This window comes from Pipistrellus kuhlii, unplaced genomic scaffold, assembly GCF_014108245.1.
Source record: "Pipistrellus kuhlii isolate mPipKuh1 unplaced genomic scaffold, mPipKuh1.p scaffold_m20_p_11, whole genome shotgun sequence".
Classification (NCBI taxonomy): Eukaryota; Metazoa; Chordata; class Mammalia; order Chiroptera; family Vespertilionidae; genus Pipistrellus; species Pipistrellus kuhlii.
In genome coordinates this window covers 36,327,114-36,354,657 of record NW_023425416.1, presented here as the reverse complement: position 1 = coordinate 36,354,657, position 27,544 = coordinate 36,327,114, and the positions used below count along the sequence as shown (strand labels likewise).

At 39.6% G+C, this 27,544-nt stretch overlaps 1 protein-coding gene across 6 annotated transcripts in view; it reads left to right on the top strand.

Moving 5' to 3' along the window:
* THRB (thyroid hormone receptor beta) overlaps nucleotides 1-27,544 on the top strand; it is a 285,578-nt gene that overhangs the window by 240,325 nt on the left and 17,709 nt on the right. For all 6 annotated transcript variants that reach the window (XM_036431621.2, XM_036431619.2, XM_036431617.2 and 3 more), the window contains 2 exons: nucleotides 23,945-24,045; nucleotides 25,972-26,119. In XM_036431621.2, the coding sequence (XP_036287514.1) occupies nucleotides 23,945-24,045; nucleotides 25,972-26,119 (249 nt within the window). The remainder of the gene's footprint in view (nucleotides 1-23,944; nucleotides 24,046-25,971; nucleotides 26,120-27,544) is intronic.

Sequence of the window (27,544 nt, the reverse complement as noted above, 5' to 3'; positions counted from 1 at the left end):
AGACAGGTATACCATTTTTAATGCTTAAACAGTATATCATGAACATTTTCCCTTGTCATTAAATATTATTTGAAACCTGGCTTTCAAGGGCAATAGGTTATTCTTGCTTGTAGATATACTATAATTTATTAATCCAGTCTCCAAGATTTAGACAAGTTGAAGTGTTTTTTAAAACAATATCTTATGTCAGCAAAGGGGCAGACTATTAGCTCATGCTCTTCATATGGAGAAAAGAATGAATCAAATCAACGATGACAATTTTAAGTGATGTATAATTCTCACCAAAATAACAAAGTGTTCTAAAAATGAGAGACATAAAGCCAAATCATTATACGTATTATAATCCTTCAAGTTAGACATGCACATTTTCTGTGGGTGATAACTACCTTTGTCCTTAAATAAAACACAAGGACATCTTCAGATAAATGAATATTTTAGAAAATGGGGGATTAAAAAGTTTGAACCTTTTCACCAGTATGCCCAGCTGCTCATCCATCTCGTCTTTCCACTGTGCTCCTACTCACCATACATCAGGGAGTGCAGTCTCAGCTGAGAGCACCAGTGTGATTCATATACTTCAAGGGCACTCAGGAGCCTTAGCCATCAACGTGGGAATAAGTGCTTTCTATCCACTTCTGGCTTATGCAAGAGAGCCCTGTGACTTGATATTGCAAAGGCAGGGAAGAACACCTTGTAAGTAGGCCAGGGCAGATACAGGTAGAGGGCAAAAGAAGCCATCAGCTAGAGTGGAGGTGGGGGGTGGGGATGGAAATACTGGGAACAAGGCAATGTCAAAGAAAGGCAAACATCAGAAATCCAACGCGCTGTTTTATCCAACTTTCATTTCCGTTGAGCAGATGGCCCACGCGTTTTCCAAGGCCAATTTAGCAGTGTATCACAACAATGCTTCCACCCAGCCGTCACTCTTATAATATCTATCCCACAGAAATACGCACACAAGTCCCCCAAGGGTCTGAGTTCAATCGTTTTCTTTGCATCTTTGTTTTTGTTCCTGAAATTTTGAAAATGATCCAAATGTCCATCCATAGGGCAGGGTCCCAAAAAATTGTGGTATATCTGAAGCATCTACTAGAAAAATTAAAAGATTTTTTTAAGAGGTGGTTTTAGGAATACATAATGGAGAAACAATCATGCATAAAGCACAGTATAATCCCATTTGCAGTTTTAAAAGTCTTTCTAGCTGTGTGTGCACAAATATGCATAGCAAAAGTTCTTAATGCATACTACCCTTATAACAACAGATCCCTTAAAGTTGAAAGAGTGGAATAAAGGGTGATGCTAATATTAAAGTTATAAAACTGCATTCAAAATTGTTCTATACTAAGAATATATTTATGAATAACTTGTGTAATTGTTTTAAATGTTAAGATCATATGTTTTACATTCAGACAGGCCTAGGGTGACTTCTTTAATTTACCAGTTCAGTGCAAAATTTTTAACCACTGTCTCAGTCTACTTTATTCAGATGGGGTAATAATATTCGGTTGTTAGATTTTTCATAAAAATGAAAGATAATAGATGTTAAGCACTCAGCATAGGGCCTGTAACTTTAGTAAAGATATCTCTTTTTTAATATATTTTTATTGATTTCAGAGAGGAAAGGAGAGGGAGAGAGATTGAAACATCCATGATAAGAGACAATCATTGATTGGCTGCCTCCTGCATGCCCCCAATTGGGGATTGACCCCACAACCTAGGCATGTGCCCTTGACAGGCCAATGCTCCATCCACTGAGCCAAACCAGCCAGGTCAAGTGATACCTTGTGCCCTCTCCACCAATATTCAGACAAAATAAGGTACAATGTGGATGGCTAACTTACTGACATTGCATTGAAGATGAAAAGTTATTGTTGGGAGAGTCAGCCTTATAAAGAATCACAGGTAACCATTGGAATTTAAAGTCTTTCCCTTCCCCCCAAGACATGTCCCATGGTTCACCCTGAGTGCCTATAATCCCATCATTGCCCTTTATGGTTTTTCAAAATGCAAACCTGCTGGCTGGATATTTTGTCAGATCTCTAGCATCTCCAAAGGAATCTGAATTAGATCAGATTCCTTTCTCCTTTAACAAGGTCTAATAAAGGCAATGGAAGGATTGGGGATGGAAGGAGACCATGAAAAGGTTGATGACAGCAGAAAAGTGGATGAGAGAAAAAGTAAGGAGCAGGACTACCACATACCACTGTGCAGATTATCAGGTTGTGTGCTGTACAATAGGATCAGTGCTCACCACATTGTTGAGGCTATGCCACAGTGCCCTGAGGGAAAATGTCAGTTCCCTCCCAGCCTGACAAGGGCTGACCCTGAACATGGGATAAAACTACTTATAGACAAATTTAGATAAGTGGCATATTGTTTGTGGGCTATAGGGATATTCCAAGGTTGGTAACACTGTATTGTACAATTGAAATTTGCTAATTATATGCTAATTAGCCAGGTAGGAGGAATCTTCCCTCAATGTCAGATCATCATGATGTACACTTCATGTTTCTTACAGTTTTATCCATCAATCATACATCAATAAAGCTTAAAAAAAATCCAAGAATCCTCAAGTTAAGCAGGGAGTGAAGACACTGATAGAATTCAAATCCTTAATAAACACTCTTTCATCCCCCTGGAAATGCTGTGAAAGAGAGGCCTTAAAATAGCACAACTGGATCTAGGAATTGGAGGTCCTATAATCCATTACTTGAAAGCTTAAATTAAACAAATTTTTATGTTAGGCTGAAATCAGATCAAATATTATTTTCAATATACAAGAGAGAATTTCATTCCCAGCCAGTGTGGCTTGGTGATTAAGCATCAACCTATGAACCAGGGGGTCTCAGTTCAATTCCCAGTCAAGGCACATGCCCAGGTTGCAGGTTCAATCCCCAGTAGGGGGCATGCATGAGGCAATGGATCAATGATTCTCATCATTGATGTTTCTATCTCTTTCTCTCTCCCTTCCTCTCTGAAATCAATAAAAATATATTTTTTGAAAGAGAGAATTTCATTAACTAAATATCCAGCAAGAATGTTTAGAAATATTTTGAGCATATAAATGTCCTTGTCTGGCATGGTTGGACCCCCTCAAAAAGAGCAATGGACAAACCATGAAGAATCACTGTATGTCAGGTCATCCTAGCCCTACAGTATCCTGGGCCCCAATGTAAGCTATTAATGGCATAAGGGCAGCAAACTGAAGCCATATTTTATAGCCACATCCTGTATTCTGCCTCATCATCCTGTTTACATGGAGAAAATGCATATTAACTAGCAATCTGGAAGATTATAATTTTAGGTCATTCAGCCACTGTCCACTCGCATTCATTAATTTAGTAATCAACATATTATATGTTTATTGTGGACCCCTAAATTAACTTAAATATCCAGGAAATAAGCATTATACTTTTATCTATAACTTATGCATTGATTTTAAGAGAACATAGATGTAAATGTAAATAACTATTTCAGATTTACTGCATGGAAAGCTGATATTCTTAGTGGCACTATTTAAAAAAAAAAAAAGGTGAAGGGTTTGCAGCCAAATAAACTTGCATTCAGATCATCACCGATCAGCCTTATGAGCTTGGAAAAGTTATATATATATATATATATATATATTATTGATGTTTTACAGAGAGGAAGGGAGAGGGATAGAGAGCTAGAAACATCGATGAGAGAGAAACACCGACCAGCTGCCTCCTGCACACCCCCTTCCAGGGCAACCAAGGTACATGCCCTTGACTGGAATCGAACCTGGGACCTTTCAGTCCGCAGACCGACGCTCAATCCACTGAGCTAAACTGGTTTCGGCATGATCTTGGGAAAGTTCTTAATCCTTCACTTCTCTAGGTCTCAGTTCTCATCACTAAAACAGAAACCAGAGTATCTCTCTTCAAGATCTCTATGACTCTGATCTTTCGATTCGTAGTCTACATAGCAGTCAAGGAATTGATTCTAAAGAATTAGAAACATGTCACCTGACCCCACTCTCCAATCCCCAACCCAGCTTGAAATCACCCTTGGTTTCAAGATAAAGTTTAAAGACGTACAGGTCCTTCATAACATGGCACAGGACTGCTTTTATTCCCATCTTTCGCCACTTACATAACCTAAACGCAGGCCATTTGCTGTGCTGAACATTGTCTTTGTGCCTTAGTAACACCCTGTCCCCGTTTCCTACATTACCTCTACTCCATACAGTGCCTGCACTGTGAACCACTTCCCATTAGATTAGATTACTTAAGCTTCACAATAATCTTGTCACTTTTTCAGGCACATTTTTATCAAAGCAAATTCGGCTTGGTGTTGGATTGTGAACAAAAGCCTCTCTTTAATATCCTTCAGTAGAGCTGTAATAGGCTAGAGCTGTCAAAAAGCTCTTATTAAATACTAAAAGAGAGGGGGAAAAAAAGTAGAGACAAATTCAGAGTACAGATGTTTTGAAGGAGGAGGACTTTGAGTTTCAATTTCTACCAAAACGGACTCAATCCCAGAGCCTAAAGGCCAGGTCTTGTCCAGCCATTTGGGGATTTGTACTTCCACGTATCTGACCTGCTACTGGCTAGCAGCTTTCCTTCTTGGTAAACACAATAAGGACACCCCTTCCAGCAGCTTCCCAGGCCCATAAATGGGAAGCATTTTCTCTATCTTGAGGGAAAAAGAAATCCAGAGGTGGACAGTCTAGACTAGGATGGCAATGCTGTGGTAGTTTTAGGCTAAGCACCTAGATTCTTTCGAACTTATTTTTCTACCATCTTTAGAGAATGACTTTCATCCTCATGGTGGTATCTGGAGCTCCAGCCATCGTATTCACATTCCAGACTACAGGAAGAAGGAATGAAGGAGCAAATGCTATGCACTAGCTTTCTTTTTCAGCTGACTTTTCCATTTCCTGGAAACTACCTTACATTTCTTCTGCTATAGCTCCTTGGCCAGAAGTTATTTACACAAGCAAACTAATGCAAGGGAGACTGGGAAACAAAAGCTTTTTCCCAAGGACCATTGCCCTCTAAATCATACAGATTCTATTCCTAAAACATAAAGTAAGAACAATCATTACAATAGAAACTAGCATTAACGTTGACTAATGTTTATCTTCCTTTATGTGCCTTTTACAAGTAGAGTTGATAACACTCTTCCTAAGACATATCAGTTCAGCTGTCTCCTATCTCTGCCCTCCTCTGTTGAAGTCCTGCATGCTCTTCAAAAGCCAGTTCACAGGCCCCCTCGTCTGTGAAGCTGCCGCTGAGTCTCTAGGAGGATTCTTTCTGTGTTTCTAGGTCACAGTTATCCCACACTCCCTTGCGTTTAGTTCTTTCCTAGTCTGTCTTCTTGACCTGTCTCCTCTACTTGACTAGATAACTGAAGGACAGGTGAAGCCAGATTTAAGTGTGGAAGATAAACTCTCAAGAACTAAGGGAGCCCAAACTGGTTGGCTCAGTGGATAGAGCATCAGTCTGAGGATTGAAAGGTCCTGGGTTCGATTCTGGTCAAGGTCATGTACCTTGGTTGCAGGCACATTCCCAGTGGGGGTTGTGCAGGAGACAGCTGGTCGATGTTTCTCTCATCATCAATGTTTCTAGGTCTCTATCCCTCTTCCTTTCTCTCTATAAAAATTCAATTATATATATATATATATATATATATATATATATATATATATATATATATTTTTTTTTTTTTTTTTTTTTTTAATAACTAAAGGAAATATGCAGTTAAACTGAAAATAAAGAAAACAAGAGTATGTAGGCAAGATGCCTTCGCTCTGGTGAAGGGACTGAGGTCATACACCCAATAGACTAGCAGGCCTCAAATTTTGCTACCTATGAAAATAACTTGAGAAACTCTTAAAAATCTTAATACTCAAGTTTTACCCTATATCGATTAAATCAGAATTTCTGAGGGTGACACTTAGGTTCTTTAGAGTTTTTGAGTGATTCCTATCTGGAACTTTGAGAATCAGCACAGTTGGAAATAGAGTGGGGGGAAAGAGAGAGAAACCATGTCTTCCTCAGAGTCCTTGAGAGTTTGTTGTTTACCTATGAGGTATTCCAAACAAGATTTCGTCTTAATCTTTTAAGCTATTTCCTTCTGGCCACAGACAAAGGTGATTTCTATAATATATAATTATTGGTTGAAACACTTCTAATGAGAATTATGAAAGCCCTGTGAGTTTATTTCAGGAAATTTGATGCACTATGGGTCAAATAACTCGTAAGCTTTTCTTTAACTAAATTAGAATATTCAGACAGGGAAATAAGAAATCTTACTGAAGCTCACCTCGATTGTGACACATAATATGTTTAAATTACTTTATGAATTTTTCAAAGAAGCTTGCTAGCTCCGTCACAAGTGACAGCATTGTGACTGCTTCCATCAGGGTGGGAGGGGCCGTGATTCAAATTCAGTGTGAGCGTTGAACTCCATTTCCAGCTACTAGTGAGAATTTCATGCATTTGCTACAAGTAAACAATAGCCCCACTAGGTACAAGGAGTGAGTTTCAGAAAGCTTTGTACTGTTTTCTCCAAAAAATAAAAGTTAGTGGAAACTGGGTTCTCTTAAATCTGTTTTGAAACTTGTTTTTCTTTTTTTTTTCTTTTTAATAAGTTTTATTGTTCATATTATTACAAATGTTCCTCCCTCCCCCCCGCCCCCCTCCATTGCTCTCCTCCACCAGGTTCCCATCCCACCCTCTGACCTTTCCCCACCCCCCATTGTCCTCATCCATAGGTGCACAGTTTATGTTCAGGCTCTTCCCACATCTCCCTCTCCCCTTTTCCCCAAGAATCATCAGTTCACTCCCCTTCCATACCTCTGATTCTAATTAGATTTTTTTTTTAGTTTCCTTGGTTTTTAGATTCACTTGTTGATAGTTACGTATTTGTTGTTCATAATTTTTATCTTTATCTACTTTCTTTTTCGAAAGAACCCCCTTCAGCAATTCATATAATTCTGGTTTGGTGGTGATGAACTCCTTTAGCTTTTTTTTATTAGTGAAGCTCTTTATCTGGCCTTCGATTCTGAGTGATAGCTTTGCTGGATAGATTATTTTTGGCTGTAGGTTCTTACTATTCATCACCTTGAATATTTCTTGCCATTCCCGTCTGGCCTGCATGGTTTCTGTTGAGAAATCAGCTGACAATCGTATAGGTGCTCCTTTATAGGTAACTACCTGCTTTGCTCTTGCTGCTTTTAACATTCTCTCTTTGTCTTTTGCTCTTGGAATTTTAATTATGATTTGTCTTGGTGTGGTCCTCTTTGGATTCCTTTTGTTTGGAGTTCTGTGCACTTCCTGGACTTGTAAGTCTAATTCTTTCATCAGGTGGGGGAAGTTTTCTGTCACTATTTCTTTCAGTATGTTTTCAGTATCTTGCTCTCTCTCATCTTCTGGGACCCCCATAATTCTGATGTTGGTTCACTTGAAGTTGTCCCAGAGGTTTCTTACATTATCTTAAATTTTCTGGATCCTCTTGTCTTCTTGCTTCTGCAGAGGAGTGTTTTCTGGCTCTTTATGTTCCAACTCTTTGACTTGATTCTTGCGATCTTCCATTCTGTTTTTAGGACTCTGTATAATATTTTTTATTTCAGACAATGTATTCTTTATTTCTTGTTGATCCCTTATAATTTCTCATTGATTTCTTATTAATTCTAGTTGATCCCTTTTCATATCCTCATAGGACTTATCGACCTTTTCTAGGAAATTCTTGAAAAACCTTATAAGCGTAGATTTAAACTCTATATCCAGTCGCTTTTTGTCCTCCATTTCTTTCATTTGTGATCTATAATATTTTGTTGTCACATTTTCGCAGCTTCCCTGATGGGGCGGAGTTTCAGGGTGGAGCCTACAGCCTTGGCTTCTGACAGCCCCGCCCTATGCCTGCCCTATGTGGTTCTTGGGTCTCAGGGTCCTTCAGTACTTGCTGCAAGCACCTCTGAGAGAAAGGTGCACTCGATTTTCGCCTGCTACCAAACAGTCTAGACTCTCCCCCAATGAGCCCGGAACTGGGGTTCAGTTCAGTTAGAAGTGAAGCTGGAGGTGGCATTCAGAGCAGTCTGGAGCCCCTGTCTCCTTCCCGCCAGGGCAATCCTGTGGCACAGCCGACCGTCCCTTCTCTGCGCGCAATGTGCGCGCCTCCGGGACCTCCTTTTGCCGCTCCCCCAGGGTTCCGCCTTACAGCCCAGCTCCCTATGGATGAGCCTGGTTTCCTGGGGTCTGGCCTAGAACTGGGGCCCAGCACAGTCAGAGCTTTTATCTCCTTCCCGCTAGGGAACGCCAGCCAGGCACTCAGTCGCCCCTCCTCTCTGGCTCCGTCCTCTCTGCGAGCGCCGCGTGTCTCCGTACCTTAGGCTTTTACAGCTCCTCCGCTCTTCCTTTTAGTTTTCTCCTTGCTTCTCATTGTAGAATTTCCAGTCAGTCAACTTTCCTGTAGTTCTGGGTAATGTCCATTTTATATTTTAGTTGTATTTTATTGAAATTGTTATGTGCAGCTGTGGCTAGGTATTTACCTGTGCAGCCATCTTGGATTGATCTCTCCACTCTGAAACTTGTTTTTCTATTCAATGATTTATGAGGGAATTCAGGGTGGTTCTAATTCAATAAAAAAAAAAAAAATGCTGTTGATTCTCAGGGTCTTCCAAATGTTTTGTAAAAATTGAGAGAAAACATTTTGGGGGTTGGGGGGAGGCATTCTTTCCTTTTTCACTGCAGTATTTATATCCAGTTCTGAGGCAGAATAAAACTTCGAGTTTTTAAGTACATCTAGCAATTTGGAAAAATTGTTTTTACGTGTTTTTTTGGAATGAAAGTTGAGGCTCTGGCTGAAGTTGATATTGTTGCTGGTGAAAAGCAAGAAATTGCTTGGATTTGTGCCTTCAATGAAATAGACACGGAGCCAGGAAATGTGCTGAACAAAATTACAGAATTGGATGGATTCAACATGTAACTCCTAACCAGAAAGAGGCCTTGGAACAAGTGTATTTGCCAGGAAAGAAAACTGCTTTATTGAAAGGTTAATTTTCAGATTAGTTTTTGGAAATTTGAGATAAATAAATGAAATCAGACCCAAAAAAAACCACACACACACACACACATACACACATAAGGCCTGGATCCTTTTTCCTTGGGTTTTCAGAAAATAATCACTGCTTCCAATGGAATGTTTTGACATTTTCAGTAGGAAGAACATGTTAATTGTAATGTTATGTGTATGTGTTCTTAAAAACCCTTGTGAATACCATATCTGCCAAAAAAAATCTTTTGTTTTAAGAGTAATCAAAGAATAAAAATACTATTAAAATGTTAGCTATGTTCTTCATTTCTTTGGTGACTTTCATGCTTTCTAGGATGTTGCAACTTATTTTCTGGTTCAAATGTACCAATTTGGAAAAGATTCCTTTACTTGTTTTATAGTTCCATTTTTCATGTTTATAGTTGTTTAGTTTTCATAATTGTTTTCATTTTTATAGCTGTTTTACTTGTTTTATAGTTGCAGTTTTCCAAGGAGTCTTATTACTAAACATCCACAGATTTTGCCTGGGTTTCTTCCCTTATTTTGTCTCATCCACAGCTTATCTCTCGTTTTTCACCTTCTTCCCTTGAATCGATAGCTCCTTTACTACATTCATAAAAAGCCTCAGCTCCAGCTGAAACCGGTTTGACTCAGCGGTAGAGCTATGGTCTGTGGACTGAAAGGTCCCGGGTTCTATTCCGGTCAAGGGCATGTACGTTGGTTGCGGGCACATCCCCGGTGCGGGGTGTGCAGGAAGCAGCTGGTTGATGTTTCTCTTTCATCGACATTTCTAGCTCTCTATCTCTCTCCCTTCCTCTCTGTAAAAAATCAATAAAATATATTTTTTTTAAAAAAAAGCCTCAGCTCTAAAAGGCTCTCTTGCACAACCATGGTCTACTTTACTCTGTATGTTGAATACAACTTCCTGTTAAGCTACTTGTGGCAAGGACCGTGATTGAATTTTGAACAGCCTCTGCTCCCACCACCTCCTGCTTTGTACTTAACAGTTGCCCGGTAAATGTTTGTGGAATGGTGATAATACCTGCTTCCTGCTGTCATATGTCCCTGACCTGGAGCAGTTAACTGGAACTTACTCTCCAAAGCAGAGGTCTCACTAATGGACATTACGTATTATATTGCTGTGGTCCCTTGGGAGGGAAATACCAGCACGGTCACACATTCACTCATGGACTAGCAGGAACACCCAATGTCAACAGCACCACCTGAAGCCCAGCCATGCGAACCAAGTCTCCCGAGGAAAGAGGAAGACTCCCTAGGCCAGTGGTCGGCAAACTCATTAGTCAACAGAGTCAAATATCAACAGTACAATGACTGAAATTTCTTTTGAGAGCCACATTTTTTAAACATAAATTTCTTCTAATGCCACTTCTTCAAAATAGACTCCCCTAGGCCGTTGTATTTTGTGGAAGAGTCACACTCAAGGGGCCAAAGAGCCGCATGTGGCTCTCGAGCCGCAGTTTGCCGACCACAGCCCTGGGCTCAAAGAAAGCAGCTTCCACCCTCATCATCAAGAATACACACGTATAGGTGGATATACACATGCGAACCACCAACCGTGTGGAGAGAATGCCATTAGTAATCATCAGCAAGTAACTATGATTTAATTTGATACTTGTTCACATCTTAATTCAAAGATGTGGTGATGCTTCTAGAAAACTCTTTTCTCATTTGGATCACTATCTTTAAATGTCTAGTGCATGAACACAATTAAATCCAATTACACTTCAAAATAGTCTCCGAAGCAGATTGGAATAGGAGTAAAATGATGGTGTGCACAGTTTTCACATACTACTGGTAAGAGTGCTGTTAAGTGCCAACAGAGGGGGAAATGCTGACATAGAGGGGTATTCTTCTTAAGGGCATTCCCCTGGGCTCTCCCTGGGGCACTTATAAAGAAAACAATAGAGACAGAATAAGCAGTTGAGCGTTAGGTCTCATGTAGATTAGTGCTGATGATGTAGAAAATTATCAGGTGCAAACCAGCAGCATTTTCAAATGTGGCTTTCCTGGGCCCATTTTAAAAACCTGTGAGACTCTATGTGTCATTAGCAAATGGTTGGATCCTGGTTTTAAAAGCTGATCAGTAGCATTCAACAACAGATTTGAGCCACTGTTGTTCATATGACTGGATTAATGTTTTGGAGTCAGTCCTCAGGCTAATAAACTCAATTATTGATTTTAGGATTTTCTGTGTGTCCAAGGATAGTCTCTAAGATGTCCTTATAACGTTTCATGCTTAAGTTGTCAACCAACATGACATAACAATGAGTAATCATTTTCTAATCATGCTGAAAGGGATTCAAAACCAGCTATAAAAATGAATCTCCCCCATTTCGGAGCAACGGGGACATCCCTGCTCTCAGTGCTGTAGCTGGACTACGGTCATCCCTACCTGCCTGCCATCTTCCCCAGGAATTAGCTGCATTCACAGCTTAAGACCTCACTTAGTCAGAAATCTGCTTCCCAATATGTTCAAATGGCAGGAGAGCTCAATAGACACCTCCATCTAGATAGGATTTTAGCACATCAGGTGCTATTCCAAAGTAAGGCAGGCTGGGTTTGCCGTGTTGGTCGTGGTGTTTATTCATCTTCCTTCCTCCTTTCATGTGTATGGATGTATGCTTCTCGGCGTATATGCCTGGCTCTCCGGGTGTATGGGGCTGGTGAATGCATGCATAGAGTGTGTGTATATGTAAAGTAGGAGCTGAACCAGGGTAACAAAAATGAACTACTGTATGCAAGAACTCTATGAAGTGCACCCAGCTGCCAGCAGCAACTGCTACATGCAGGCCACTGATTATTACGCGTATTTTGAAGACAGTCCGGGTTACAGTGGGTGCAGCGCTCAGGCTGTGCCCAGTAACAACATATATATGGAACAGGCCTGGGCAGTGAATCAGCCTTCTACCTGTAGTTACCCTGGAAACATGCTAAAAAGCAAGGACTCTGACTTGGACATGGCCCTGAATCAATACAGCCAGCCTGACTATTTCTCCGAAGAAAAGTCTACTTTTTCTCAAGGGCAGTCGCCATCTTACTCTCAAAAAAAAGGTAGGGACCATGATACCTAAATGTATGAAGTTTCCGTTGTGTGTTAAAGTTACGGTTTGCATCAGCTTTGCCACATGTTTGACTTTTGGGTGCTGAGTGTTTGAAATGAAAAGCAGCAGTAAAGAGAGGCTGCTGGGTGATTGAAAAGGGTCCATGAACAACAAAGATTTCCAAACACTTTTTTCTTTATATATCAAAGTTGGATTGAATTGTTTTTTTAAACTGTGTGTGTGTGTGTGTGTGTGTGTGTGTGTGTGTGTGTAGAGACAGAGAGAGAGAAAGAGAATTTATGTGTGCATATATATGGGTGTGTGTGTGTGTGTGTATGTGTGTCTGTGAGAATATATATATATATATATATTTCCAAAGTGATTAATGTCAGCTTCTTTGCTAAAGAAAACATGTAAAAAAGCTTCCCCTTGGTGAATAAGTACTGCGGCGTTTGAAGTGGGATCATTCTCCCCAGTCCATGTTCAGATTAAAAACTCATTTGAGTTTTTCTTGTCATTTTACATTAAAAGTTTATTTAGTTAACTAGAACCATATTTCAGTGAGGCAAACAAGACCATAATGTTGACATGTTAGGATTTGTAAATGTTCATTTCAGTATATTGACTTATCCATGTAAACTGTAAAGAATCTACTTGTAACCATACCCTGCGGTAAAAAGCTAACACTCAAAAAGAAACTGGAACATTTTATATTGCCATTGTGTTCCTAAGGTTTGACATGTCTGCAGTCATGTCAAATGAACTCTCATATGAAATATCTTCCAAAATACCCACTGTTTAAACAAGTGCAATATCCATTTATTTTAATAGAGGCTGTGGCTTTTACAGTGCTGCTTCATTTCCTATCAATAGATCATTTCTTATATTTCCAGAAAGTAAAATCAAAGAGGCAAACAGGTAGTTCTTAGGAAACTTAGTGGCAACTTCAAGTTAGAAAATACCTTCTGAAGTAGCTAAATTCTAGTGCAAATATACCAGAAACTTGTTTTTTTCTGTGTACCGTGTACAATCTATAGGATATTTCATAGGAAACCCAATTCATGGGTTTCTTAATTTGCAGGTTTATGATGCCCATTGATCTTCAAATGTGAATTTCTCTGTGAAATTATCTTAAAAGAGAATGTGGTTTATTTGATATGACTCTTATAACAATTATCATTTGCCTTTTTTAGTGTGACTATAGTTAATATAGCCTGTTTTAAAAACTGGTAAACAGAATCTAAAAAAACATAAAGTGAATCTAAAATCCTTGTTTAGTTTTTACCATATACTGTGTTCATGTTTTCTGTGCTATTCTGTAGCTTCCAAATATGAAATATGAAGAGGATTATAGCGTAAAACAAATTCAGACTTGTTCATCTTCATTTTCATTTAGTTTTACATCCTTTTGAAGGGCATTGGATTTCTTATTTATTGCAAGGAGCACACCATGTGAGATAGATTGTGAGTTTTCTATTTCATTTAATATTATGCTTCTAAGTAATTTATCTTTGAAAAGAAGTCAACATTACCTCACTCAACATGCCTGGATATGCCTTTCTTAGTGATGTAGGATCATAAGAAAATATTAATGCCTGTCTTTCGATTTGGGCATTCAGCTATTCTTAAAAATTTCTACAAATTTTTTCATGTTTTTTTTACTCTCTTTTGTCTTTCCACTGTGTTTTCTTCAACCAGCACTTGGAAATATTTGCTTATAAGATGTTAGAACGGGATTTTTTACTAATTAATTTGTTGCTTGAACTGGAGGTTAAGACACATTGTGGATGCATATATTGATGTAATTTCTCAAAGCCATATGCCATTGAAAGGCCACTGCCACCTGCCAAACTCACTAAATCAAAGCAGGCAAATATTCTTAAATGCGCCACTATTTACTGTTACAAGTCTTTAAGTAAATCCCAGTAAAACTAAACCCAGCTGTCAACTATCTCTTAGGACAAAAGGTCGTGGCCAACATGCTTATCCATATTGATCCATTATTGATTTTTGTTGTTGCTGAAGGGCATCAGATGTATCTCCTTGAGGGAAAATTAAGACTATAAGCAGGTGTCCAGTGAGGCAGGCCTCAATATTCCAATTGGATCTTTATCTATTTTCATGAAATTCATAATTGCTTCATCTGTGTTTGTTTCTGTCGCTGCAGCTTTAGAAACATTTCACTAATGCAGTTGTCTTAACTTTTTATTATTTTTTAAGGATGCCTTATTTGCTTGCCTTTAATTCTAGTTTTCTAGTATATAGAGAATGATCATGATCTTGTTTTCTTGAGGGTGTTTACGGACAACAGTGTGGAAACTGGCATGGGAGTAGGTAGGGGGAGAAGTGGTGATGGGAGGAGACTTGACTTGGGGCACTGAACACACAGTACAGTGTACAGATGACGCGTTGTGGAATTGGCACCTGAAACCTGCATAATTTTCTTAGCCAGTGTCACCCCAATAAATTCAAAAAAAAGAAAAATAAGATAAAAAATGCTAAAAATACTTAAGAACACATCAATGAAATAAAATAAAAAAGCTACATACAGGACCTAATGTTAGGCCTGGTTATCTTAATGGCTGACTTTAAAATGACTTTTGACTCCTTCTGTGCAATTTTCCTGTTTTTATATTTATAGCCAAGATGGGGGAAAGTCATCAAGCTTCTGAAGCATTGAGAACACACACTGAGGAGTCAGAATTCAGTTCATTGAGTCAAATTTGAGATAAGTCTTCAAGAATCGGTGGGGGAGCCGATGTCATTTCCACATTGAGGAGGGCCAAGATACAGAATATAATGTCTGTCTTGTTTTTCCCTATAGAATATGAGAAAACACGTATTTAATTTGTAAAAGTTGGAGACAAATTAAAAACACCATCGCTATCCCTCAGAATCTATGAGTTCCTTTTTTAAATCTGTCATATATATAGTGAATATATATATATATATATATATATATATATATATATATATATATATATATATAATCTTTTTGTCTTCCCAGTAGCCTGGCCATGATTTGTTAAGTTAAAATCGGTCTTTGCAGCCAGTTCTGGTCGCAGACTTCAGGAGGAAAGGGGACCAGTTTGGAAATCAGATGAAGGGGAGGGGAGCTGGCAGCCAGGATGTTGTGTCTTCCTTGCGGCGGTGGTTTCGGCACAGTTAAAATTGATGTCGTTGGGGGGAAGGGAGAGACTGGGGCTGGCTGTTTCCACCAGAAATTCCAATGGCATTCCAAGTCCCCACACAGCTTGAGGCTGGCTGGTCTGCGGGCAGCTTTGCCAGGCAGCCTCTGGGTCTGTTTACACAGAATCCTTCCCTGGAGTGCCTGTCCTGCACAGGATTCTCTGCATAGCAGGGTGCCATCCTTATAGGAATCACACGTCCCCAGAGCTGCTGGTGTGTTTGCACCAGAGCTGGTGACCGTGTCCAAGAGGGAAAGAATATCCTGTTTTGGAGCCAGGATCAAGAAAATGGGATGTGCTTGTCCCGCTGGGTTTGGTTCTGACTGCGTGTTCCGGTTCTTTGTGTTTCAGAGAGAGAAGATGGAAAACTGAAGCAGAAACTCTCCATAAAACTGTTCTTTCTGAATCTGCTTTCATTCTCCCTCGATCTTAGGGACAGGAACCTAAATCTTTTTTTGTGTTCCTAGCTCTGTGGACTTTGAGTTCTTGGGTAGATGTTAGAAATGGAAATTAAATGGTAAAGTTGGGGATGTTTGAAGTGGCCCACATCAAAAGGCTTGGATTAAAAAGAGAAGTTAAGCTTCATATTAGAAATATGATCTCTAATTAGAATTTCCTTGGCCTCTTTAAACTTAGGGAAGGATTGTTGTACCATAGAGTTGGGGATGGGGAGGTTATAAAGTCTGTCCAAGGCGGGGAAAAAGTTGCATGAGAAACAGGTACCCTTAAAAGCTAGAATCACACTCTGTCTAGTGAAAGGCAGGCAGGAAAGGGAACCAAAAATAGAAAGATTTATAAATCCCATTGCATAATCATTCCCAACCATAAACTTGAATATGAAGTGATCCCATACTATTTCAATTTCTCTTTCTCAACTTTCCCTCCTCTTCCCTCCCCATCCCCTCTTCTCTTCTTTGACTCTCCCTCACACCACCACCTCAGTTCCTCCATCTCTTTCTCCCTCCATTTTCCTCTCTCTCCCCATTCCTCTCTTCCTCTCTAGTTGAATTTCTTTAGTTTAAACACATATACAATCATTCCACCCAAAGATCTGTCACAGACATCATGTCTTTAAAATGCAATGATACTTATGAGGTTAATGCAACTGCAGATTTTCCTATAATGCTTATGTAATTGTAAGAATGATGGTGTGACATTAGGACTCAAATTAGGCATTGCCACCCATATATTATTAAGATACAACACCAGTCCAGAAAATAGAGCCATTTTGTAGAATACATAACATACTCTTCAAAAGTTAAATGAAAGTGCCTCTCAACTCGAAAAAATGGAAGCAAACTAAGAAACAGCAATTGTTTCCAAGTCAAGTCCAAGCTCAGAAAAAAACATGGACTGGCTCTTCTTTCCTTTCTTCTCTCTCTTGTCAAAGGCACACCCTTCAGAGATGTCATTGGGTGCCCTAACTTCATCCTAGAGCATGCGCTGCCATTCCTCCCAGTGGAAGCTAAGAGCGGGAGTCCGGGGCATTATGGGAAACTGAAGTCAGATGCCTGGCAGGCGTGGGAGAGAATATGGGTGCGGCTTATTTCCTGCCTTCAGGTTTATGTCCACCACCTCACATCCCTTTGTGAATTCTTCTCCACAAACTCAAAGCTTTGTGCTCAGCTCCCAGGATTCAGGTGTGTTCAGCCTGAGGTCGAGTTACTTCCCACTCTACCAGGTGCTCTAGTCCAGCCTTTTTTGACCCCATCTTCTTCTACTGATACTACATACCAGTGCCCACTCAGCATCTGTAGGCTTCCTTATCCAGACCCTCATGATGACTGACCTACCATGCGCTGTCCTTGGTACTTCCCTCATCTTCCATACCTCTGTACCAGCTGCTTTATGAAATTCCTCTGTTCTCCTGGAGATAAACAGAATGTGCTTTCAAGTAGTCACCCCAACCTGACCTCTTTCTCTGCAGATACTCCCCGCCGCATAGTCCTGACCCCTTCTCCCCATTTACTCCTTGTCTCCCTCGAAGACTTCTGCTTCCAGACACTCAGCGGCAGTCCTTCCCTGCCCTCTGCATCCACCACAGGCTCCTCTTCAACAGTCAGACCCTTTTCCATGTCCTGTTAGATCAAACACTAGTTCCACCAACTCTTCCCTTCCCTAATGAGTTCCATTTTCTTTCTGGCTTTGTGCTTCAGCCCACTCTCTCAGCTCCAGAAATCTTGGCCAGTTTTCCATGTGTTCCTCTCTCTGCCACACTGCCCTCCATTCCTGAACCAATGGCACTTTTTCTCCACCAACCACCCACTGCCAGCCACACCCCAGCGTGCATTCTGCCTTTCTCAGCCTATATCCCTTCAGGTCACTAGCTCAGCTCACAGCCTATCAGCCTCTTCTGTTTAATCACCACCACATTCAAAGGTGGTGCCCCTCGTTTTATGCAATGACACTATATCACGTGTACAAACTACCTTTTTAAAAAAAGAAAAGGGCCAAAACCGGTTTGGCTCAGTGGATAGAGCATCAGCCTGCAGACTGAAAGGTCCCAGGTTCAATTCTGGTCAAGGGCATGTACCTTGGTTGCGGGCACATCCCCAGTGGGGGGTGTGCAGGAGGCAGCTGATCGATGTTTCTCTCTCATCAATGTTTCTAACTCTCTCTCTCTTTTCCTCTCTGTAAAAAATCAATAAAATATATTTTTTAAAAGAAAAGGAAGTATATATTATAATGTGTGTTAGAGCAGAGTTTCTCAGCCTGGGCACTATTGACGTTTGGGGGCTCTCCTGAGTCTTGTAGGATGTCTAGCGCATCCCTGGCCTCGATTCACTAGATGCCAATAATACACAACCAACAATGGCTCCAGATATTGCCAAATGTCCCATTGGAGTCAAAATCACACCTGGTTAAGAACCACTACATTAAAAGAACTTAATATTTAGATATCTACAGTAATGGATCCTTTGTAATGTGCAAAATCCCTCCTTTGATTTCATATTGAAAAGCTTAGATTTCTTCAGATTGAGCTGTTTCTTAATGGAGTAGTACGCTTGAACATACATAGACATATGTATCTGCAACATGCTACTTACATATATGTGTTATAGGTCATTCCATAGCCTAAATTTGTGTTCTTTGTCATATATGTTTGGTTATGCCCACTCCATCTAGATCATTAGCACCATGAAGTCAGTAACTTCCTTTTCTTCAATGTGTGATGTGCACACCCACATGGCTGCAGGATGTACCCGCAGGGAGACCAGTGCATCTAGAGTAGCAATGATGTTATCCTGATAACAATGTAGCTACTCCTTCTCCTTCGTGTCACATCAGGCTGAAGAGCTGAGAATCCACATTTTTAGAGCTTTAATCTTGAGTCTTGTTCTGAATGGATTTTCAGATAAAGAAAGGCAACTGTTTTTCTCAAACATGCAGGACCTGAAATACCTGTGGGTGTTCCGGGTAAGCCCAGTGCCATAAGTTCACTCCTAAAGCAAAATCAGAGGCAGCTGGTGCCCATTGCTGGTGACCCTTTCCACTCCCATCCCTTTCCCATTCTTCTATAAACTCCAACCTTTTTGCTTTTCACCCATCCCCTCTCTTAAAAACAGAAAATGATCACATTTGCACCAGAGTTCTAAAACTCTAACACCTAGAAGCACCAGAGAGCTGATATTAATGAGAGAGGCTCAGATGTTTGATAAGGACTGCTTAATTTAAACCTTTCAACCTGCACAGACATTGCTTATTTTATAAGAATATTTTTTCACTTCCAGAAAGAAATATATTCTCTTTCATTTTTCTTGAATTACATTTGTTTTCTCACTTTTGACAAAGATAAAAGTTTTGTGAAATATTTATTTACTTGTTAAAAGACATGATGCAAGAATAAACGTAAATGGCAACTGACTTTTTGCCTCAAAATTGGGGCACAATAGGGACTTACTGCTGATATCCCCATTTTTTCACAAGAAGCAAAATGCTGGGTTTTATGTGAAAGCTCCTGGTTTTAAAAATTGGCTGAAATTTTTAAACACACTGCAAGTCAAACACTGTAGACTGCCAGTGTGTGTTACCCTTGTGATTAAGATTTTGACTGAAGCTCATTATATCCATCTATTCCCTTTCCTGCTGGTTTGCATCAAGTGGTTTAGATCTAATTATGGATTGAAAGGTTGTGTCAGCTGCTAAGAATTTGAGTCTATAGGAATAGGAAGAAGAAAGGTCCTTCTTGTGCATGAAACTTTAGTATGCCCAACCTTAGCCCTAAAAATTAATACATTTTTGTTTCAGAAAGTCTTTTTTATTTTTTAAAAAAAAAGACTGATTTATTTATTCGGCAAATATTGGTCACAAAATGAGTACATGCTAGCTATACAGCAGCAACAAAAACTAGACAGAACCCTTGCTTCTGTGGAGATTATGGTTGAGTGAGGAATAGCCTTTAATTAAGTGTACTCACACATTAAATGATAGCACAGAGAACTATCAGATTATGTCTGCAGTAAGTGCTGTGAAGAAAGATCACGTGGGAGGCAGAGTGGTTAAGAGCATGGACTCTGGAGACTACTATCTAGGTTTGAACCCTATTTCCACCACTTACTATGTTATTTCAGGCAAATCTCTTAATTTCTCTATGCTACAGTTTCTCATCTATAAAATGTGGGTAATAATAGAGCTAACTCATAAGGACGATGTGAAGATTAAATGAAGTCATATTTGTAAAGCATTCAGTACATTTCTGGCCCATGGTAAACATCAAGTAAGTGTAAAAAAAAATTATCTACAAGAGCTTAATGCTTTCTGTTCAGGAAAAACATTGAGAACGTGAATGTTTATAAATGTTGGTCATCTCAAAAGTCAAAATTTCTTCCAATGAAAAATAACTGAAACCAGTCTTCCTGGCCTAAATCCTTTCAGGTGTGCTAGGCCTACCTACTGCAGTAGAGTTATTGCTTGTGCTGTTTTGAGTAGTGAGCAATTAATGCTGGTGCATCCAAAATGTCGGCCTATTGGCCTTGAATAAGGAGAAAAAATCTAAAACTTGCTTTGCTCCTTCTTCTGCTCTAAGAGTTTTAGATGGTGGAAATCTAGAGTCCCTGGCCATTGTGTCCTCTCCCCTTTGCCCTCCTCTCATCTCTTACCAAGTCCTCCTTTCTCTTCTCTACCCTGCAGTGTCCTAGAATTTGAAAACTTGGACTTCAGTTTTCTTAATTAGAACTTTTCAACCCACAGACACACTGTTTATTTTATAAGAATATTTTTCACTTCCAGAAAGAAATGTATTCTCTTTCATTTTTTCTTAAGTTACGTTTGTCTTCCCACTCTTGACAAAGATAAAAGTTCTGTGAAATATTTCTTTACTTATAAAAAGACATGCAAGAATAAATATAAATGTGTCTATTGTCCCAAAGCAGCAAGGACCCAGCTAGCTAGGGGACAAGGTATAAAGCAAAGGTGCTCAAAGATCCCACTATGGCAGTCCTGAGGACAGAAAGGCAGTTGCTAGGAGAAACCAAGATGGCAGCATAAGTAAACACCTGAACTTGTTGCCTTGCACAACCACTTCAAAACTACAACTAAAAGACAAAACAGACACCATCCAGAACCACAGGAAAGCTGGCTAAGTGGAAATCCTACAACTAGAAGAGAAGATAAAAGCACACTGAGACTCAGAGGAGCTGCAGAAGTAAAGTGCAGAGGTACGGAGGCACGCGCACAGAAAGGGCTGGTAACTGAATACGCGGTTGTCTCTTTCAACACGGAGGGAGACACAAGCTCCCAACTGCTCTGAATTCCAGTTTCCAGTGAGACTCTGGGGACCCAGACTCATATAGGGAGAAACTGGACTGTCTGGCAGCAGGCGGTCACAAATGAAAGAAATGGAGGAAAGCAAACTACAGGATATAGAGTTCAAAACCATGGTTGTAAGGTTTTTCAAGAATTTTCTAGAAAAAGCCAATAAATTTAGTGAGACCTTCGAGGATATGAAAATGGACCAACAAGAAATTAAGCATACACTGACTTAAAGAAAAAATACAGAGATCCAACAGCAGAATAGAGGATTGCAAGAATCAAGTCAAAGATTTAAAATACAAAGAAGCAAAAAACATCAAACCGGAAAAGAAAAAATCCAAAAATATGAAGATAGGGTAAAGAGCCTCTAAGACACTTCAAGTGTACCAACATCTGAATTATGGGGGTGCCAGAAGAAGAGAGTATTAAAAGCAGTAAGAGAAAAACAGTTATCTACAAGAGAGCACCCATACAACTGTCAGCTGATTTCTCAACAGAAACTATGTAAGCCAGATAAGAGTGGCAAGAAATATTGAAAGTGATGAATAGCAAGAACCTACAACAAGATTATTCTACCCAGCAAAGCTATCATTCAGAATTGAAGGTTAGATAAAGAGCATCAGAGATAAGAAAAAGCTAAAGGAGTTCATCACCACCAAACCAGTATCATATGAAATGCTGAAAGGTATTCTTTTAGAAGAGGAAGAAGAAGAAGAAAAAGATAAAGATAAAAATTATGAACAACAAATACAATATCTATCAACAAGTGAATCTAAAAACCAAGTGAATAAAAAAAATCTGATAAACAGAATAATCTGGTGAAATAATAGAATCAGGGGCATAGAAAAGGGTAGAGGGGGAGGGGGGAAGAAGTGTGGGAAGAAGTGTGGGAATGAAGGAAGGGACTAGACAAAAATTGTACAACTATAGATGCAGACAGTGGCAGGAGTAAGGGTATGGGGTAGGGGGGACCTATGGGAGGAAGAAAAGAGGAACAAGTGTAATAATCTGAACAATAAAGATTTTAAAAAAAGAAAAGAAAAAAAAGAAAGGCAGTTGCTGTTCTGAGGAAAGATTTTGTGAAGTGGGGTCTCCAAAACTGGAATTTGTGGACTCAAGAAAGAATACCTTTTAAGTTAATGCTATTTCAAGTTTGTACCCAGTGTCTTACACAAGAAGCCCATACATATTTGTTAAATAAAGGGACAAATGGATGGATGGACAGGTGGACAGATGGGTGGATGGATATATTGTTTACCAGAGGGTTAAAGGTTAATATGATGAAAAATTTGGTGCCTGATACCAATAATCAAATGTAAAAGGAATCATAATTCATATGTTGGAAAAGACTAAAGAATGAACCATTCAAGATTTTTGAAGTATATAAAGAAATGACGTAGGAAAGGAAGTACCAGTGGGAAAAAGCTTAACTCAGGAGGATCTGTGCTATGGGATGAACTAAGGAGATTCAATTTAAATTGGAATAATAAATAAACATGCTGATGATTTAGCTTCCTTATGGGGTGTATGTCCAGAGAACTAGTTAGTTATCAAACTAGAATTGGCGGGGGGGGGGGGGGGGGGGGGGGGGGGGGGGGTGGGGGGGGGCGGGATGGGTAATAGTGAACATGGTCAGGATGCTCTGGACTGAACTAACATTTTTCAACAGACTTTAGTGGTCAGTCTTCATGAATCAAAAACAACAGGTGTATTTGTGTATTAGTTCATTACCAAGTCCGGGTTTTTTAAATAAAAACTACACAAGTAAAACACTTTGTTATAGAAAAATTGGAAAACACAAATTATCAAAACATAAATTTACCTATCATTTTTTTTGTATGAGTGGATGCCCCAAAACTGTGTTTGGAATGAATCAATGTCTAATGAGTTTTCCTGTAGATTTTCTTAATGTTTCTTATTAAATCTGAGTGACCGTACCATCCATTACCTAGCAGATAGTGATATACAACCTTGGGGTTGGGGGTTTACAGTTATGCAAAGGGGAATGATAACCAGCAAGCAAAGACTCTTTTGATTGGCATGAACAGTGGTCTCTATAGCCCAAAGTAGAAAGTTGAACAAGTTGTGTAAAATTCAAACATCAAATTTTCACTTCTGGTGATGGTATCTTAATCAAGACTGGACTGGACATAGTGATTTTCATGTGGGGAAACAGTTGTGCCCTTAATCTCTCCTTAGTCATGTCTCATTGTATTAAACCTACTGATCAGAGTTAAAACACACACACACACACACACACACACACACCATCAAGTCTAGCCAATTTGTGAGCATGCATCTCCGCAGATCACTAGATCTTGGATGAGCCTGAATCTATTGTTAATTTCTAGGGTGACCCTAAGAAAACCCAAACTTCTGAAGGCCTGTTTACCTCAAAATAACTTGATGATCTCCCAGGACCTTTCCAGCTATAAAGTATTCTCAATTTATTTGCATGGTACTGTGATTTCAAAGTGAATCAAGCCCTCTAGGAACAAGGTCTAAAATAAACAAAAAGAATGTGTTGTCCAGAATCCAGAGCCCTCAGTGTCTCAGAGCCTGGCTGCACAATTTTTGGGTCTGTTCCCACTTGTACAGCAAGTGTGAGCACACTCATTTCCAAGGCATTCTGAAACCCTGGGCCTCATAAGCTCTGTAAGTGTGAGAGAAGATGCCAGATAAGGTTAATATACTGGAGAAGTATATTGTCAGGGAAAGACTTTACCTTTTATACTAAAATCTCAATGATCAGGAGATATACATCCTAAAGCAAAAATTGTATTAAAATGTATAAAATAATTATCTTGCCTTCTCTCTCATCCATGTTACTTCCTCTTTTCTCCTTATCCTCCTCCTGGCTGTAGTATGTCTTTGACTTGAACACGATATTATTTTCTCACATCCTCCTTTTTTCCTCCTTCCCAGGGTACATCCCCAGTTACTTAGACAAGGACGAGCTATGTGTGGTGTGCGGTGACAAGGCCACAGGCTATCACTACCGCTGCATTACGTGTGAAGGCTGCAAGGTAATTGCCCAGGGCCCTCACTAGCCCTGTCCAGCTCCAGGCCCCTCCCACTAGAATGCAACCTTATGTTTCAGTTCAAATTAGACCCAGTTTCCAGCATTCCTGGCCTGTGATCCTCCTGGTGTCTGGTAGTTCTCTATTTTTTTTTTTTTTTTTTTTTTTGCATGTTCAAGAACTAAGTTGTTTTTTTTCCAAATCAAAAATAATTAAATGAATGTTTGGGAGAGTGTGATGTCTGGGTTTTTTTTTTTTAGAAAGGGAGATAATAAAAAGAAATAAACAAAGTTCTCCCTTTGAGTTTTAAAATGCATAGGTATGACATGTTATCATCCCAAGAAGTTATCATGTCTCCTCCTGTTTTATCGCCAGTGTTTCGAGGAGACAGGGTCCGCTCTGCCACAGGCTGTTTGCTGCTGATTTGGAGTCTAATTCCTGGGTCCTGCCAAGAGCCAGCATGTGGTTCCCATGTGACTTTGGACAAGTGACTTAACCTGTCTGAGGCTTCATTTTCCAAACCCCACAATGGAGACACTGAGTCCCTACTTCATAAGCTGTAGACGAGATAGAAGACATGTGTACAGCACTTTGCAATGAGCCGCACACAATAATTGCTCTGCGCCATTATCAGTTCCTACAATATTTAAGTATATTTGCTAAGACTAAAGTATCATGTCCAGAAAGGTTCTGGAAGAACACACCCTTCAGAGTGTTATATAAGCCACCTAAGCCTGGAACTAAATGGTATCCTCAGAAAATTTCAGAGGGGCATTCTCCCGAGCCTTAAAAAGGAAGAAACACATTGAACTTAGGGAGGATGTCTGTGGATACTGGAAAAAGTAGTGTGGCTCAGTGGTTGAGCATCGACCTATGAACCAAGAGGTATTTGTTCAATTCCTGGTTAGGGCATATGCCCAGGTTTCTGGCTCAGTACCCAGTAGGGGGCATGCAGGATCAATGATTCTCTATCATCATTGATGTTTCTCTCTCTCCTCCCCCCCCCCCCCAACTTCTTTCTTCTCTGAAATCAATTGGGGGGGGAAAAATTTTTTTTCTAAGAAAAAGAGTATGATGAAAGGGAAAACCCTAATGCAATGAGCTGTGGGGAAAATGTGACAGAAAACCTAAATTTTCTACTCCCCATGTACTGGGGTTGTTTTTTTTTTTTTTTACATATATTTTTATTGATTCCAGAAAGGAAGGGAGAGGGCGAGAGAGATAGAAGCATCAATGATGAAAGAAAATCATTGGATGGCTGACTTCTGCATGCCCCATACTGCGAATCGAGCCCACAACCCAGGCATGTGCCCTGACCAGGAATTGAACTGTGACCTGCTGGTTCATAGGTTGACGCTCAACTACTGAGCTACCCTGGCCAGACTCCCCATGTACTGTTGTTTCAAGGACCATCTGAGCTGATCATGGCTATCTCAAAAGTTAAAAACAAGAACTAAACTAAATCTCTAAAGGCAGTTACATTCATTTAATTACTAAATGATTAAATTATGACACCAAAGTATTGCAAGTAAGTTTCCAGCTCTTTTATTCTCCATTAAAAAGTACAGCAAATCTCCTCATAGCTTATTTAGCAGCATAATTATGACACTCTATGAAATGAAATCACATAATGTATTTATATTATTACTCAATGTTTAGAAAGATAAAAGCAACCACTAGATTTTTTTTCCATTAGCCTCTTTTCCTTGAATAAATGCCAAAAAAAAAATATTAACTCTGTAGTCCTGTGACATCTTCTTCAGTTCAAATTTAGAATTCTTTAGATTCACTTTGATCTAACTGTCCTATATGTGAATAAATAGAGATACAGGCCCAAAACAATCCATCACAACTCTGTGGACATGAGATTCTCTAGTCATGAATTTCTAGAAAACATGAAACTGTTATCTTGGGTCTTTCTTTTTCATGTAGGGTTTCTTTAGAAGAACCATTCAGAAAAATCTCCATCCATCCTATTCCTGTAAATATGAAGGAAAATGTGTCATAGACAAAGTTACACGAAACCAGTGCCAGGAATGTCGCTTTAAAAAATGCATCTATGTTGGCATGGCAACAGATTGTAAGTACTCTTCTTCCTTTGCTTTATATTCAAGGGGTGTTGACTTGGGAAAGGTTTGGCTCAAGGAGATCAGCCAAACAGAAAAGCGAGCAGGAACTCATGTGAACAGAGGGGAGATACCCAGCATTCCCGCAGTCATTGCTGGGTGCTTTCCACCCAACCCCTCATTCATCAGCTCCTAACTCTCCATGTCTCCATGGGTGAAGGAAAGTGATTAAATTATACCTTCATGCTTGCAAGACTGTTTGCAATACTCTGTCTGCAATGAAGATTATAAATGAGAGGTCTTGTCCATTCACCTTTGCTAAGGTCTAATTTTACACACAACATTCATGTGGGTAGAACCACATGGATGACTCCTACTCTTTTTCAAAAGCAGAGACAGGAATTTAATTTTGTGGCCATTTTCAGAGACAGGGCACTGGCAGAAAACATCGTGATCAAAAATTTCTGAAGTATGCAAAACTGAGTGCTATTGCAGGAGTCACCCTGCTGTTGGTTGGTGGTTATATTTTTAGCCTTAAAAACATTCCGAGCTGAAGTCTTCCTACCCAGTTTTCAAAGTGCCAGAGCATATGGTGGTGAGATTAGCTGCCATTTGGGTCTCTTCCCCCACCACCCCCCACCACCCCCCCTGCACTGAGGAGGGGATTTACACCAGCGGCTTTAATTACTCTAATAATAAAATAAGGACTGCCATTCTGAACGTGTGGCTTCTCTTTTGCCAGGCATCAAGGTTAATGATCTCTCCTGGCATAAACTTTTTGCACATCAATGAAGGATTCCAACCTTTAGTGTTAAATAAATAAATAAATAAATAAATAAATAAATAAATGGAAGGAAGGAAGGAAGGAAGGAAGGAAGGAAGGAAGGAAGGAAGGAGAAAAAATAAAGGAAAGAAAGAAAAAAGGAATGCTTCAAGGATTTTTTTTCTCCCCCTTGAAAGAAGAAATCATCATGGCTTATGTTTATGTGACTAACAGGGTTCTTTCAGCAACAACAAAAATATCTGTGGAATGTTCTGGTTTGCCCATTAAAGAAGACAGCAGGGGGAAATTTTTAAAAGGAGGAGGGTTGTGTTAGGGTGTTAGGCTGCAAATCCAGGGTTAATCCCACCTCCTGCTGAGCGTATTGTCTTTATCTTTTAAAGGCTCTTATCCACTGCCAACAATATGCCTGACAAAGGTATATGAAAATGACTGACCTAGAACCAAATACTTAGATGTGTCACTAAAAGGAACTGTTATTATAAAGTATCCATTTTATTGTTCTATTGAGAACTTAAAGATACAAATGTTAATGAGGTTTAAAAAACAACAACTCAGTGTTAATAGAATCAGAGGTATGGAAGGGGAGTGAACTGACCATTCTCAGGGAAAAGGGGAGAGGGGGATGTGGGAAGAGACTGAACATAAACTGTGCACC